Raw genomic sequence first — 16,640 nt, 5'->3', positions numbered from 1 at the left:
GGCTCTGGGTAACGCCGGTCTGAACAACAAAGAGTTAACGCTGCTGCTTTCTCAGCGTTATTTCTTATTCAACCCACACTTTTTTGAAAAGAAACTCAAGACATAGACTATACGTTTGTAGTTTAATTTCTGCTCTTTCCTTTCAGTGAGCGCTAAAATTCAAAAGGAGCTTGGAATTCTATGTTCAGGATACATCTATTAGGAAATACTTCGTCACAAAAAAAAAATAATAAAAAAAAAAAGTCTTAAAGCCATGATAAAGCAAACACCTAGGAAACTGAGAACAATGACTGCTGGTAACCATCATGCGAGTAAAGGCGTCTGCAATATTTTTTGTTTCCTTTTAGGGGGAAAAAAAAAAAAAAAAAAAGAGCAAGTTTTGCAGGCGGTGTGTGTTCTCTTAAGCGATCTGTGCACCTACCCGGCAGGTTGTTGATATAGCCTCCATCCATCAAGAGATGCCCATCCTTCGGGTCGCAGAGAGGAGGCATATACCCGGAGAGGGACATGCTGGCGCGGACATATCTCCACAGAGAGCCTGCAGGAACGACAGGGAGGGGAATGGCAACAGCATTAATTACTGCCACAGAGGTGGGGCAGGCTTTTGCTCTCATTAAAATAATCGGGAGAGAGAGGCTCTCCTGAGAATACTGTTAGAAAGTTATTAAAGCAATGTATTACTTTCTATACCATAATACTGGCTGGGGGCGGGGGGGGAAAGCTGTTCAGACATACTATCAGGCAAAGGCCTTAGAAACCACAGTTTTAAGCCCCTGCCTCCTATTTATTGCCTTCAAGGAGATTTCAGCATATGCCTGACTGCAGGGATCATCTTTAGTGCTTTGTGGAGCTTACACGGATAAGGAAAGGAAAAAGATTCTCCTGGGGACGAAGGGACAGAAAGAATAAACAGACTGAAGTGCAGCTAAAGCCATTATATGCTACAGAGATCCACAAACCCCAGGCTTTTAGCAGGAGCTGAACATGAAAAAATATGCTGTAGAAGCCCCACAAATCTGTTTTCCCTGCTCTGTAATAACCAACATTTTCACTCGTAAAGCCAGTGCAAGGTGGTGTCAATCTTATCTCTCCTTGGGACATTTCTGTTAATAGTGCTGTAAGGAGGAAAGTTATAATCTCTTAAGCTGTTAGAAACAGAAAGTTTAATCAAGTAGAAGTTGATTAGATTTGTTTCCTGTAAAACACTCTGCTTTAAGGCTCTTATTTGCTGATTTCTCTCTTAACATTTGCATCTGCTGAATGGGGAAGACACTGCATTTCCAGAGAGGCTGAGTCTTGTCTGAAAAGCAAATCTTTAAAACATCAAAAATCAGTAAGACTTGCAGCGTTGGCTCACTTCTCATTAATTAACTCCTTGGTGCTTCAAGCAGCAACTCTTTCCAGCAAACTGGGAATTGTTTTTTTTTCTTCTTTTCTTTAAAAAAAAAATATAACAGTTCTGTTTGTAATTATAACCTTACTGTTTAGCATAGGTCAACACTGGCAGATTTTGGGTTTATTATTAGTAGTTTTAGTTGACTTGGAACTTCCACCCAAGGAAAATGCTGACTTCTTGTGTCAACCCATCCCCAAGATGGGAAACTGCTGCAGCTGGGAACTTCCTTCCCCTCCTTTCAGTGAATTCCGCCGGTGACCATAACCATTCTCCAGCCAATTTCTATCCTTACATTAAACTTCCACAGGGACAAGCAGCTGGATGGAGTGAGTTTCCCGACCTCAACTGGCAATACAAAACCTCTCACAAAGGTTAATCCTTTTTCTATTTGTTTTAGCTCCCTTGGCTGGCCAACAAAGCGCCGGTGTCGATGTGATTTAGCGGTTCTATGACCCACACCCTCGCAGCAGGAACGGACAGTCCTGCCTGCGCCAGCTCAGAAGGCAAAACATCACAGACGTGGCAGCAAAGGCTTCAGCTACCCCAGGCAATATCTGGGGCACCTGCTAGGCTGGTAGTGGCTTCACTGAAGCCTGTGTCACGGCACTGCCACCCCAACAAGACAAAAGCTAAAGCAAGTGTCCCACAGCAACACCCACCACATCCCGACAGCAGCGCAGGCAGCTCGGATCTTTCCCCCACAGAAATAAAGAGGACTGGACACAAATGAGACTCCAACCCAGCCTCTGCTTCAGGCACAGGAGCCTCTTTATCGGGAAAACAGCTTCATTTATGGGGAATTTGAATCTTAAAATGTTTTGGTTGCATTAGGTCTGATGGATGGCTAACACACCTGCGCTTCATGGGATATTTTAAGGGAACAGAATGGTGTCAAAGGGCCCATTTTCTCTCCAAACAGTGAATACAGCATCTCAATTTCTTCTCAACAGCTCTGTTCCTTGTTATCTGCGTACAACCAGTTTGGTGCTCAGCAAGTAACAGAGAAAGGAGAAACGAAAGGAAAGACACACTTAAAGGTGGGGAAAATTTCAGGATCAAGGGGTGACCCTGACATCTCACATCGTTATTTAAGACCTGCTGCTGGAGAAGGCAGCCTGCACACTTACCATCTGTGTGGACCCTCATTGCTGAGGCAGTGATGTCGGTTGTGATCGTGAAGTAAGGAATCCACAGATCCTGCAACAGAGGAGGTCCCAATTTTACTAAATCTGTAACCCTGCACTTAAACTAAAACCCACAGCTAACACAAACCAAAGCAACAACCTCTGTATCTTAACAGACACAAACACTGCACGAATGGAGAAAAACCCGTTAGCCCTGGGTTTTGAGTTCATAAATTTGTTTCTCACGCAAGCATTTCATTCCAAATGAAGGCACACAGAAATCCTTATTTCCTTTTTTAATAGCAAGAAATACTTGTTCCAGAAGACTGTCCAGCATACAGAGCAGCACAGAAACCTCATTACTCAAACTAGAGTTCACCTTCTGATACCTGTTTTTCTTTCAGATGACGTGGGAGGATCTGATAGCTCTCATCTAAAGAGATCCCCAGTCTGTTTCTTGCTGGTTGACAACGTCAAGGGAACTCACCTTCTATATAGCCAGTTCTTACCTAGGTCGCTAAATACCTGCTGCTTTCGGCCTCCCCTGGAGACATGGCACTAAACTAGAAAGACTTTTGATCTCACCCAGTACGGCCATTCTTGCATTTCACCCAACCATTTCCACGCCAGGTGGTGTCCATCCACTACACAGAGCAAGTCTTCCGCAACCGTATTCACCGCAGAGGAGCACGTAACTACTCAGCTCCCCCTAACCCCAACCCAAGACTCTGGACCTGCCGGCAGCACCTTCCTTGCTTGGTTCCTCCAACACCTCGGTTCCTCCAACACCACAGCCCAAGGCAAAGAAGGAAGAACATGAGTCGCAGCGTCTTGACTAAACGATGTTCAGTCTGTACCTGGTGGGGGTGAAGCCAGGGGTCATTTCAGCAGGAGATGCAGAGCAATGCTGCTGAGACCCAGCGCTGCCTAGAGTCAGGGAGCAAGACAAAGCTTTGCAGCATCACCTACAGGAACGACGGACCCTGCGAGGCAAATCCTCAAGAAGACCCGAGGCTACTTTGAGATACCACAGGGTAAAACAGCGGTGAGGAGCGTGGTACACGAGGAGGACGATACACAAAAAGAACGGCCGAGCTAAGTGCTCAGGGCTAGACTAAACCAACAAGCCCTGCTCCTGGCAGGGGAAGTTCTCATTTTTGTTTCAGCCGCATCTGTACTCACATCCCACTAGCTGGAAAACTGAATGGGGAGGTGACCTCCAACCTGCACAGGAGTCTGTTGGAGGGAGGGTAGTTTGGGGAAATCTCCACGATGTCTCGTGAAAGGGCAGCCTGCAAGGAGGAACAAGGAGGACTTGTCTGAATAAGTTGAACTTACGCCCAGAGAACAACAGCCGAGAGTTCTCTGACAATCAGCAAAGCTGAATCAAGGCTGAAGAGGTAAACCTGCCTTCTCAGCCCCTTCACCCACGGGACGTGGTGTCTGGCCCTCCTCTAGCATCACTCTGATGTGCCTCAAACTCAAGCCAAACAAGCCAAACCCTCTGGTCAGTCTGTATTTCTGGTGTAAGCTCCTGTGCTGCTCCACGCCAGATTGTGAACTGCCAAGAAGGAGGTTTTTTTCCCAGCAAGTTTAATCTCTTAAGCAGCTCTGCAAAGATGGTGGAATTGGGGAGGACTAACAGATGCTGCACCAGTATTACACCCCCATCTGGTACAAATGCCATAGGAAGGCGGATGAATAAAGTGTGACTACGAGAGTATTAGGGGTGCCTCTCCATGCTAAAGATATTCTGGTGATGGCAGATCTCAGTGCCTCAGCCACATTTTAAGCAAAAATAAGGGAGCGGTGAAAGAAGTCTATCTGACGCTTCCTTTCGTATCCATGCAAACACACGCACTAAGGAAACCAAACCAAGACCTATCACGCAATAATGAAGATTGCATTTCTTGGATATCGTTCCATTTATCTCGGAGGCAGAGCACTATTCAAGTCTGAAACACGACTTGATAAAAGTCTTGTCTGATTCCTCACACCTGAGCCCCCAGCTGAGACGACCTGCAAGAATATTTTGTGATTCTGGCATGGGGGATAAAAATTCCAGAGCCTGGTGCTCTCCTGGAAGGACGGGTAACTCCAGAGGAAAATTGTTATTTCTTCAGAAACATCTTTCAAGCTCCTTTTCTGGATTTCTGCATGCTTTGCTTTCCTGGAAGACCTTGCACAGGCTGATCTCCTCTCGTGGAGCGCCTTTGGCTGACATCTCTAGCAGCAATCACGGGGGTTGCTGGTCACCAGGGCTACCCACAAACAGCACTGTTGGGAATCAGGAGTACCTACGTTACAGGGGTTGTTAGACTGTAAATTTAAGAGAAAATGGAAATCTCCCTTTCAGCGTCAGAAATAACAGTCCAACGTAAGTGCTTCTGCTCCCTGGCTGATGCAGAAGAAGGATGAGGGCACGTGTGAGAAGTGCAGGAGGGCCACCTCACAGCCATAGGTGACATATATAAACGGTAAAATAGAACCTTTAGGTTGGAAAAGACCTTAGAGATCATCAAGTCCAACCAGTAATCCAGGACTGCCATGTCCATCACTAAGCCATGTCCCTGCCAGCCCAATGATTCCAAATTTTAAGCTGTTGTAGAGGCACAAGGGGCAGTACCCACCCCAGCCCCTTGGGTAAGAAGTTCTCAGGTTCTGCTACGATCACCGTGGATCCTCCCAGGAAGGAGCAGCTGTGGCCAAGTATCCAAATGTAATCTACGTATGTAAGGTTATAATTCACTCTTATTAATATGTATTTCCAGCTGGAAAGCACTGCTACCCGGCACCCTCCAAAACCACTGCAGCTACTGAGAGAAGATGGATGTTTGCACTTTAGACGCTTTCACATAATGCTTCAAGAAAACACTTGTTCGAAGCTTAACGCCTCTTAGTTCAGCTTCTTTCTAAGTTACCCTTTACACTTTGGCAGCTCTTAATTTCCATCTGTCTAGCAACATGACTGGTTAACCTGCGCTGATAACAGGAACTGCAACGAAGGAGTAACTGCCTTGCAGAGCTACATGACATTTCTCCTTATATATCCGATGGAAGTCTTCCAAGGTGAGGAAATCCTCAGGCACAGACTGGAGGGTTTAGCCTGTGACACTCAGCATGCAGAAAGATGATGCTGTTGCACACCACGAACTGGGTTTCCCTTGCACAAAATCTTGCTGTGACTGCAAGGTTAGAACAGATCATACAATTACAGCTGTTAAAAATCATTAGGACGGAATCTACCGCATCTTGAAGACAAGTGCAATAAACTGACTGCTGAAATCAAAAGCAGCGATAAACAGAGCAGGGGAAACTGCAGCCACCTAAGCTCAGAGGTTTTTCTTCCACTTTGTCACTCACTCCTTCTCAAAGCTCTGCTCAACGTTATCCTACAGCCTCACACTGCAACGTACCATCCACGATTCACACCAAGTTAACCGAGAGAAGCCGGTGCCTCGCACCGCCGGCCAGGTCTCGGTGCTCTGCCTAAGGCATCTCCTCCGCCGCGGCCAAGCGAGGAGAGCAGAGCTGGTTTAGTCATTGGGCAATCACGTGTTTTCCTGTCAGGCACTGCTGACACCAAAGAAAGGACCTGGAGTGCTTCAGGAAAGGATGTGCATGATTAAAGAAGTGAGAGTATGGCTGGTGCTGCCCAAACAACCAAACAAAAATAACTCCAGCCTCAGAAGAACTTATCACTCTAAACCCTGTCTGCACTCTGCCCAGCAAAACGCTATTATTGTAAGCCACATGATGATTAATGACTTACTTTCATACTTGCATCAAAGTAGTGAATGTTTCTGATTATTTTTAATAAATATATTTAAAGTATATATAGTGTTATTTTGCTACATCATCTTTCATCACAAGGATTCCAAAACCACAGGAATCATTTGGTTAAAACTGCAAACTGGTTAAGATCGCCAGACTACCCGAACACTCTCTAAGCTTGGTGATCGAGGAAGACTACCATTGGTAATGTGCTTCATGAATTGCTGCTGCTGAGGGACGGAGGGCAGGCGGGGTACTGAATGTGGCTATCACCTCGGGCAGAGCACACATCACCCAGCAATTACAACAAGGCCACCAGATGCAAAACATGAAACACCACACTTTGACGTTATTGCAGTTTTCCACAGGCTGTTCAGAAAAATACTCACTCTAGCTTCAGAAATAAAATTTAAAAAGCGCCAAACCATTGCTACCCTCTTCAAGACCTTCTTCTGGTGTGCCCTAAGGGTCTCTTAGACCCGGGTTGCAGAAAAAAGAATGATAAAACAGTCTCAGCAATTCTACTTCAGTGACATAATTTTAACTTCTGCTTTCAGACAACGGGATCCCTTTGTCAAACAGAACAGAAGTCGCTACAAATAATCTACCCCTTGTGTTTTCTAAATCCACCAAAGAATAGGCTCCTTCCTATGTTCACGTAACATCACACTCACAGTTTTAATGTATTTTCAGTCATCCCACAGCTCCATATTTCATATTAGCATGGAAGAAAGCTATTTTTCTGCTGCAACAGAATACGGTGACATCATTTACTATACATAAAGTGAATAAGCAGCCTACCTCTATCTGCTTATCCTTGAAGATGTTGTTGATGCTGTTGTTAAAAGCTGCTCCAGAAAACATAGAGGTTATCGGATATGTCAAGTCTAGAATAGTCTTAAACACTGAGTTCATCATCTGAAAACGAGAAGAAAAAAAAAAGCCATTTCAAAAGGTAGACACGTGCAAGAATCCATACTAATGTTTGCATTAACATATGCAATTCCAGAAACATTGTATTGCAGATTCTACAGCCAACATGTTGGAAGCATTGCTATTTTCAGTACAAAAGTTGTCAAGGGGACAGAAATACAGCGACAAGGACTACAGCCAGTAACTCCTTGTAGGGTGCCGTAAATTTGAGACAAAAAGCACTAAGCTCTGCAGCCAGTTTGCAGCAAGACTATGGAAGGACGTACATTTGCATTGCTTCCCCTCCAGCCATATATCAAAACGTCCCTCTAAAGCAGCGTGCACAGGCACAGGTTTCTGCCTTAACAAGTGCACCTGGACGGTATGGTTTAATCTTTGATTATTACTTTTTTTATTAACAAAAATAAATTATTAGTTATCTCCCTCTTCATCATCCTTTCCATAGTGCACCTGCGGTTCGCCAGCGTGGAAAGGAAATAATAGATCTATAATATAGGAATCTATACCTTTGTACATCTCTCCTCCATCTGTGCATCACACCTGATTTTTCTGTCTTAAATCTTTTACCTGCCTCAATGTATGACTAAGGAGAATGTGTATGCGATTCTCTGGGACTGCCATAAGGTTCAGTCAGTCACACTTTAAAGAGCTTTAAACACACTCGCTATGTATCAGTGGCTGTTACTTGTCACTCCCAAAGCGAGTTATCGTGCCCTGCCCCTGCTGCTCGCAGCCAGCGTTGAGGTACCACTACAGGGCACTCTACAGGAGCCTGATAAACCACATCACATTTGGTTTCTGAAAGTGCTATAGATACCTCACACAGCAACAGGCACTGTCAGATGTGTCTCTTCTAAACACACGTATATTGTAATTAATCTTGTATGGATCCTTCCCCCCGCCGCCAAGTGCATTACACCTGTACACTAACCTACAAGATAAAATGATGAGAATACCTAAACTCTACGGCATTATGTCCCCTAACCACGTTACTGGTACCAAGTCCTAACAAATCCTAACAAAATTCAATGCTTAATATATAACATCATACTCAATTAAATGCAATAGAAGACCAAAAACCCCCCAATTAACTCATTCGCAACTAAATAGGGTTTCACCGGATGAAATATTTCTATTAGATGAAATGTTTTCTCTCTGCGTGTTCTCCATAATTTAACAAACAACTTAACACACCATACGGCATCGCACCCAGGCAGAGACCTACAGCATGGAACAGCCTCTAGACCTGCAATCTACTAACGGATCTGCGACCAGCATCTGGCCTTCGCTTTACTCCGGCAAGGATTTAAAGAGCAGGATTAGCCTACATTGTCAGGTCTGGCTGCTTTTAAACATATATTGGGTATCTGTCCAGAGAATACATGTCCAAGTATATACATATATATATAAAAAAAAAGCTCAACCCTTAAAAACAAGGATATACAGCAGGAAACACGGGAGAAGGTAAAAGCCTTAGCACAAAACCAGTTATGAACCTGCCACCTTCATTCTTGGCTTTGTTTTGGGTCCTGGTGGGGTGGGGACAGTGTGCCAGCCTAACTACAGGCATGCTACCCACAGCTTCAGAGTTAAATGGAATTAGTTTTGTACTTAAAATTAGGCATTTGGTCTCTGGCATTACTTCGGAATGAATAATACAGGGGAAGAGGCATTTACAAAAAGTCCTTTATTAATACGGAAGCAAAATTTCTCCAACTCAGCACCAAACATTGGGCTATCCTTGTTGCAAATGATCTTTATAATGCTGAGCCTCTACATTTTCCCTGCAATTAATGCTCACAGTAATCTCGCATATGAACAAAATACTTCTAATTAATGGTTATTTCTTAATATTCTCATTTCTCGTAACTGGAAGATGCCCTTTCAGCTGACGCTGATGGCCAAGAGCCTCCCTCAGCCTTCCAAGAATAGCTGCTACCACCTACCGTTCCCCAGATAAATTAAGTTAAAGATCACCCTCTGGAAAGGCAGCCAGAGCCTTCTGACTTCTGTTCCACCTCGTACTTCTCTGCCACCCACCAGCACAAGGGCCAACACTGGCGTCTCCAAGAGCTGTGTGGCCGGGGCTCCCTACGGCACAGCGACGGGCAGACCAGCCTCCGGCATCTCTGCCGATTCCCTTGGGAGCGAGCGAACATTTTGCAATTCTTCATTAACTTCTCATGAGCTTTCATTTCCACAGCTCTGCGGCATGATGAGCTTTTTTTTTTTAAAAAAAGCCCTTTGATGCTAAAATTCTTTTTAAAAGCTACCCTGTGGTGCAAGGCAACTTCAAGGTTCTGCTCTATGAGCAGAACAGGAGCGAACACACAATGATGGGTGAAAAGAAACCTGAGCTGCAATCCCTGGCTACTTTGTTCTTTGACGCAGAATGGTGGGAAAGCAGAATAATACCAGGATTTTCAAATGTTCCTAAGTATTAAAAAAAAAAAAAAAAAAAAAGGGGGGGGGGGGGGGCAAGGGCATGGGAAGACTTGTTTCAAGAACAAAAATTTAAAACAGCATAAAAGATTAAATATTTTTTAAACTACTAGAGATAGCATCCAGAATTTCTTCTAGTGCCTACTCAGTGTTCACATACGAAGTTTCAATGAAACAAGCCAAGGAATTCATAATGAAAAAAATGTTGAAGACAAAATAAAAGTATAACTCAGGCCAACAATTTCAGACAGACAGCACTACAGGGATGCATTTATCCCAAAGGCAGGAATTACAGATAATGGAATTTCAGATATAAAGGTAAACTATTAAGAAATCTCAGAGTTGAAGAAAATGAAATCAATCCACCTAAGAAACAGTAACCTCCTCAGAGTCAGGTAAAGGAGAGAAGCAAGGCAGGTAAATGTGTATTTAAAATCAGATTCATCTGTGCTGATCCTGCAACATGAACATGCCACCTGCACGATCATTAGGTGACGTGATTACGGGGTAGAAACAGGACAGCTTGGAGCTCTGACTGGGCATCCCTAAGCCACAGGCACGTTTGGATTTTGCACGCAACCTTCTCTCTGAACTTCCCAAATTCTAACGCTTGACTTAGTGCTAATTTCAACACTCCAAAAAACAGCATTGATATGAATATGAACCATCAGGCCTTATCACTACAGGAAAATAGATTTTTTTTTCCTGTACCTCTTGATTACAACAGTTTTTAAGATTTAACAAAAACACACCCAGTATTTGTGCCTTCTGTTGTTAATAATCTCATCTCCACCTGAAAGGCAACCAGAAGGAATGCTTCTGCTTTTCCCTTGCAAACCAGCTATGTGCCCTGTTTTAATTTTTGCAAGCAGAGAAGCCTAGTGAATAAAACTTTCCAAGCTGGTTGATAAAGTTTTAAAAATGCAATTAAAAAGCACCAAACCACAGCAGAGTACACCTTGGCAGGCCAATGCTGTCCTCGAGCACCAGCAGGCTGGAGGACACCCAAAGCAGGTTCTCTGCTGCAGCTCAGCAACCCATTTTAAGAGACAATATGTGCACATTCATTAACGCGCAATCTGTAATGAACCTCTTCTTTATTTAGGACTCACCGTGCGCTTTAAAGAGCTGCTTTAGTTTGTATTACCTTTTGCTGCGCCTGAACCAGTGCTAAGGCACAGTAACCAATGCTCCCTTCACCTGGAGGTCTGCAACCAGTTTATTTTGCTGCTGTCCTCTGGTCAGGAGGTATCTTTCCCATAACAGCCCGCCTGCTCTTCATGCCAATCTAGTTTGGCAACATTTGCAGACTCAGATTTTGTGGGTTTTTTCGCAGGGATCAGTCCTTGTAGCTGTTGTTATACAGGCAGATTTGGCATACAAACAAAAGCGTGGGATGCAAAGTGATTTACCAAACACTGCACCTACTAACGATGTTCTCCCTTTCTCCACAGCATAAGGACCGTTTGGTCGCGTGGGCATCCCACCCTTCCCCACTAACCCTTCCGCCCAGCCATGCAGCGAGCTGCTCCTCCCCCCCGCTCCCAAGCCATCCTTAACCGGCACCAGGTCCCACATGGCTGCAGGTGTAGGTGTCACCCCGGCGTGGAACAGCAATCTTCCTCAAAACAAGAGATTTAATAGATCAGGAAGAGGATCGGGATCTGGTCTAACAGCTGCTTGGTCTGACCCAGACTGAGGTTGATGGTTCTGCCTGCCCTGGGCCGGCACTGCTGCCTTGGTAGCAGGCAGCTCAAGGAGCTGAGCTGGCCAGAAACTAGCATGACAAAGAAAAAAATAATACATTGGGGGAGGGGGGGGGGGGGGCAGACCAGCTTGTTAAACCACAGTACCACCCCAATGCAAATCCTACAGCAGCGTTAGGGAGAGGCAGAACCTCATGACTGTGACCTCAGAACCCCCCTACACTTACTTTAGCTGTCATGCAACCGCAGAGAGCAAACTGCAGCATCCGACCCAGCAGTTCTTCATTCTCATTATGGGAAGCTTTTTAGCTACACGTCCCTGTAACTATATTCCCCTCAACAGTAGAATATTCCAGTCTTCGTGAAATATTTATACTTTGAAATATTAACTCTCCAATTAAAAAAAAAAACCAAGAAAACACCACAATCTGCAAACGTGAAAGCTTTTGTTTGTTTGTTTTGCTGGTTAAACGCAGGTACAGAAAGCACACAGAGGCAATATATAGTAACTAGCCTGACTAGGAATTTTCATACCACTCTGTATTTTGACAAGAGTCACTTATTTCTTTGCTGCTTCATTAGGTCCAGAAAACACATCCCATTAAAAACATCCTTTCTCCCAGCCCCAAGTGTACAAGTAGAGATATGCCAATTCTTAAAAATGCTAAAGACTGAAATAACTGCAGGACAAAACCAGCATTATATTTTCACGGATAAAATAAATACATTTTTTAAAAAATCAGAGTTATCTAATCCATCACAATGAAGACATTGCAAAAAACCCCAGAGGCTAAAAGAGCCAGGCTGCAAGGTTTTGCACAAAGAGCACTCAGCAATAACCTTCCCCAGCAAAAGCTCGCAGGCTTTAAAGGAGCAGAATCAGCAGCTCCTGTAGCAGGGAGCGCTCACGCCCTTTTGCATAACGTTGGTTTAACGAAGGATGCTGCCCAGAGCATCTCTTGTACCGCAGACACCCGCTGCAGTGGTCCTCACCAGCAGCGATGCTGCTCAGGAGGACAGCGGGAATGGCCCTGCAACTCTGGGACACTGGCAATTTTGGGGACTTGTCTGATGGATTTGTCACCTTGCTCACACTTGGTCCCTTTGGGTGGATCTTCTATGAATCCCCAACAAAGCTCCCTGTTATCACACACAGAGCCGGCGCTCAGTGAAAGGAGCCGCTCAGCCTACAGCTGCTGCAACGCAATACAAGAGAAAGTAACTCAGAACAGCCACTGTTAAAAAGATTTATAATCCCTCAAGCTACTTTGTACATTAGCTGTGATCTGATCTTGGAGAGAGGGTTTTCATTGCTTTCTTCAAATTTACAATGCAACCATTTTGCTGGACGGTGCTGTTAACAGCGAAAAGGGCTTCAAACAGAGCGGTCTTTTTTTCATTCTCAAACCCTTGAACAATTTCTGGTTTGGATGGGGGCCTGGCAAGCTTGTCAGAACACTCACGAAAAACCTCAAGAAAATCCATTCTTCATTAATAAGATGAAATGTTTGCTCTAAGAAAGGTCATTAACCTCTCCTCCAGCTGCTTATTTGCAGATTTCAAGGTACCAATATCTGAAACAGCCCGAGGCTGGGCCAAAACCTGCCTTTTCCTTTGTGAAACATACTCTGAGCTTTGCAGTTTGTGTTCCAAAGTATATCAATAGATTTAACACTCCTTCATTTCATCATTAACTATGCCTGGTAAAAGCAAGTGTGATTCCAGATTAGGCTGGCAAGCTCAAGAGCTGCAACGCTGGAAACGAAGCTGCCTCTGATGGGAGCACAGCCCTGAGAAAACAGCATTTCCAGCTCTGCATCACCCCCGGCGCAAAAGAGATCTGATAAGTTAACAAACAAGAGGAGAGGATCCTTTGGACAAATGCATGGAGGAAAATTCCATCACTGTAGCCCAACCAAGCGCAAAGGGGAGAGGGCAGCGAGCCACGGCTTGCTGGGGGCGAGGAAAGCATCACCCTGCTCACCCTGCCCAGATGCTCTCCTGTAAGTGCCTGGTAGTGACCAATGGGGGAAATAAAGAGCGCAAGGTTAAACGCGTGTCTGACACGATTCAGTACAGTTGGGTTTATGTCCCTAACCTCCTCCACACCTGCCATTCCAGCAAACTGCTCTGTATCGTAAACAGTTTATGATTCGGGCACTTCCCAACCCAGACAGGCACAGGCAGTTCTTAAAATAAAAAGCACAAAATCCACTTTCTTCTAGCAAACGGTGACGGGGGCGTGAAACGGAGTCCCACAGCTCTCGGCTCACCACGACAGCACAACCATGCTGGGCCCTCAAGAAGTACTTTAATGCCCCAGACTGTCCAGCTTGCAAAGGGGCTGGCATCTTACCAAGACACAGTGGGTTTTGTCTCAGAGCCGTGGCAGGTTGGAAGGCACTCGGGAAGGGTAAGCAGCACACACGTGCCAGCTACAGGCTCCTATTTCCCCCCAAACCTCAAGATTTAAGCACACCCAGAGCTTAATGTAATTTAGAAAATTCCCTTTGTGTTCCTTCCCTTCTAATAAGAAAACCAACATGAAAATGTGGGTTTCACAGGAAGACACAGGGCTGTAACTAGCAAACTTCAGAAATAACGCTGATCTCCATGTGTAGTCCATGTGAACCAGTGCAATCCGGTGCTGGTACAACTGTCCCCCAATATCTTTTAATAAATAAATTCCCCCACAGGAGTCACTATTTCAAACCACCTTCCCAAACCTTGGTTTCACTATGAAAATATGGTTTTGTAATAAATATTGAAAATTTAAAATTTCTCCGGAGCCAGAGTACCGCCAACTCTGGAGCGCTCGGGCTACACCACGAATTACACAGTTTGTATGTAGTTTAGAGAAGGATTACCTCTGTCAATCAGTTCCACTGAAAAATGACAGCATGTGAGAATGAAAGAGAGAAAATTATACAAAAGAGAAACACATTTGTTGAGAGTTGGAAAGGAAACAGAGTCCAGCAGGTAAAAAAGAGAATATAAACACAGGCTAACACACTTAAACAGCATCACTCTACGTTTATAGCGTGACTAGAACTCGTGCAAAGTCAAGCATTCGACTCCTGCCTCCTCGGGGGCTCGTGCTGGCCACCAGTGTGCCAGCCAGCAGCTGTCCCAGTTTGCTCCCGTCCCACCAGGCAGGGGTCCCTCTCCTACAGACACCGGGATGCAGGTGGCTGCGCCTTCCCTGCGCTGCTGCCCGCTCAGGCTCGCCGTCGAGCTCTCGCCCTCCAGCTGAGAAGTGCAACATTTCCAGCGCTTACCATGGACCACTGCCTGGCTTTGATCCTCATCTGATTGTAGCTGCGCTCTTCGGCGTACAAGGCGCTCATGAAAGCGCCGATAGATGTTCCTCCGATCATATCCACAGGGATGCCGGCTTCAATCAGCGCTCTGATGACTCCCACTTGGGAGCATCCTCTGTGCCAAGAAAAGAAAAAAAAACACGACATGATCAGACAAACAGCCATTGAAAGAGCATAAAGACCCGAATGCCACCTTCTAAGGGAACTCGAGCGTGCACTAGCTGAACTGCCAGTCTATTGCTAAACAAGCCTTGACGCCAGAAACAAACATTGTGAGTGCAGAAAGCTTCAAATGCCCCCCCTGAGGATCCTAGGAGATACAGACCACCCAGCATCACTTCCGTACGAAAGGCAGCGACACAAAAACAACAGCCAAGAGCCAAGCCAGTGGATACACGAAGGAAAAGTCTACACAGCTTTAAGAGCGCGATGCATCAAAAAATCTAGCAGGGTTCTTCCAAAGCAGCCAAGAACAGCTGGATTTCAGAGACTTTTCCACACGTTTCTTTTCCAGCGATTCTTGAGGGAAACAGCCAGCCTGGGATCACGGGATGGGTCACCACAGGGATTAATAATGAATTTGAAGATGGAGCAAAGAGCAAGAAGAGACAAACAGTGACGAGAAGGCAGCAGTTTCACCTGTACACAGCCCCAGGCAAGGGGCAGATGAGGAGGCAACATCTGAGAATGCTACAAATTCCTTTAGGATAGTAAATGTATTCCTTGATTTCAAGACGTGCAGAAGGAGCTCAGAGCAATGATGGATTCAAGTGATAAACAACAGATGAACCTCAACGCTGATGGGACAAGAGAAAAACTGAAGTAGCAATGCCCCTACAGCAACGAGCTCTTAACTAGCTCTGCTCACACGGACAGATTTTGGAACCACTGCGGATAGTCTCTGAAAAATATTCACCTAACGTTCAGCGCAAATTCAAAAGGCAGTCAAAGAAAGCAGAATGAAACAGAAAACGTAAGAACATACATCCAGGATGGACCAGCATTTTGAAAACTACAAGCAAGCTCAGTCTTCTCACTTATAAAAAAATAATTAAAATATTTTTTTTTAAGAAAAGGCAAAACTAGAAAATGACAGAGAGAAGCACAAAAGATGACCAGAATATGGAAAGGACTTCACATGAGAAGAAACTAGAGCTGACTCTCCAACTGATGAAGATCATGACTGATGGGGGACACGCAGGGCCAGCCAATGATATCACCATGCAGAAAGTTCAATGTAAAGGAAAGAATTTACACACAGACACACGTATGCAAAGCACAAACTGCAGAAACTGCTGTTACCATATGCTGAAGAGGTCAAATCACAAATGGATTTAAACATGGACAGGATGAAGCAAAGGAACCAGGCTGTCAGTGGCTACTAAATAGGAAAAATCAGAGGTGCAACCTTGCTAATTTCTGCAAATAACCAATTTCTGAAGCAATCGACACTACCTACGACCAGAAATGAGAGCACAGAGCTGGAGCGTTTGATCTGATCTTATAAGCAGTGATCCCCTAATGGGAGAAGGATCCTTCTCCGTTCTACAGAACCATTACAAAACCAAGAAAAATTAGCACGGAGGCCGACTGCCTTCTTTTCAATACAAAATTATGTCCTCTGGTTTCAAATGCTTTGTCCAGTTAATACCAAGCACGTCAATTAGTTCATTCCACCTGGATGGATGCTTTGCAGTCTAAGCTATACAGCAGTAAAAATCTTCCTTTTCCCATTTTCATCTCATTTTTCTGTTCCCCGCCAGTTTGCTCTATTTCTGTCCTCCTTCCCCTCGCTGTTTACATCCTATAAATACTTGCTAACAGCTGCCAAGTCCACCATAGGTGTCATTTGGCCAAGCTATGCTGAACACATTCTTTCCATCTAAATAAATCCCCTCCAGCTGCTGAAGCGTTTTGAGACAGGTTCTCGGTTATACTGGTGTAA

General features: G+C 44.8%; 1 protein-coding gene across 7 annotated transcripts in view; it reads right to left on the bottom strand.

Moving 5' to 3' along the window:
- Positions 1-16,640, bottom strand: part of PNPLA7 (patatin like domain 7, lysophospholipase) — a 135,901-nt gene that overhangs the window by 29,106 nt on the left and 90,155 nt on the right. For all 7 annotated transcript variants that reach the window (XM_080402037.1, XM_080402033.1, XM_080402031.1 and 4 more), the window contains exons 27-30: positions 14,654-14,810; positions 7,096-7,212; positions 2,524-2,593; positions 422-538 (exon numbers count right to left, since the gene is read on the bottom strand). In XM_080402037.1, coding sequence (XP_080258163.1) covers positions 422-538; positions 2,524-2,593; positions 7,096-7,212; positions 14,654-14,810 — 461 coding nt within the window. The remainder of the gene's footprint in view (positions 1-421; positions 539-2,523; positions 2,594-7,095; positions 7,213-14,653; positions 14,811-16,640) is intronic.

This window comes from Falco punctatus (genome assembly GCF_963210335.1).
Source record: "Falco punctatus genome assembly, chromosome: 9".
NCBI classification, from domain to species: Eukaryota; Metazoa; Chordata; class Aves; order Falconiformes; family Falconidae; genus Falco; species Falco punctatus.
Note: the sequence above shows the minus strand (reverse complement) of the source record. Positions and strands in the feature narration are given on the sequence as shown.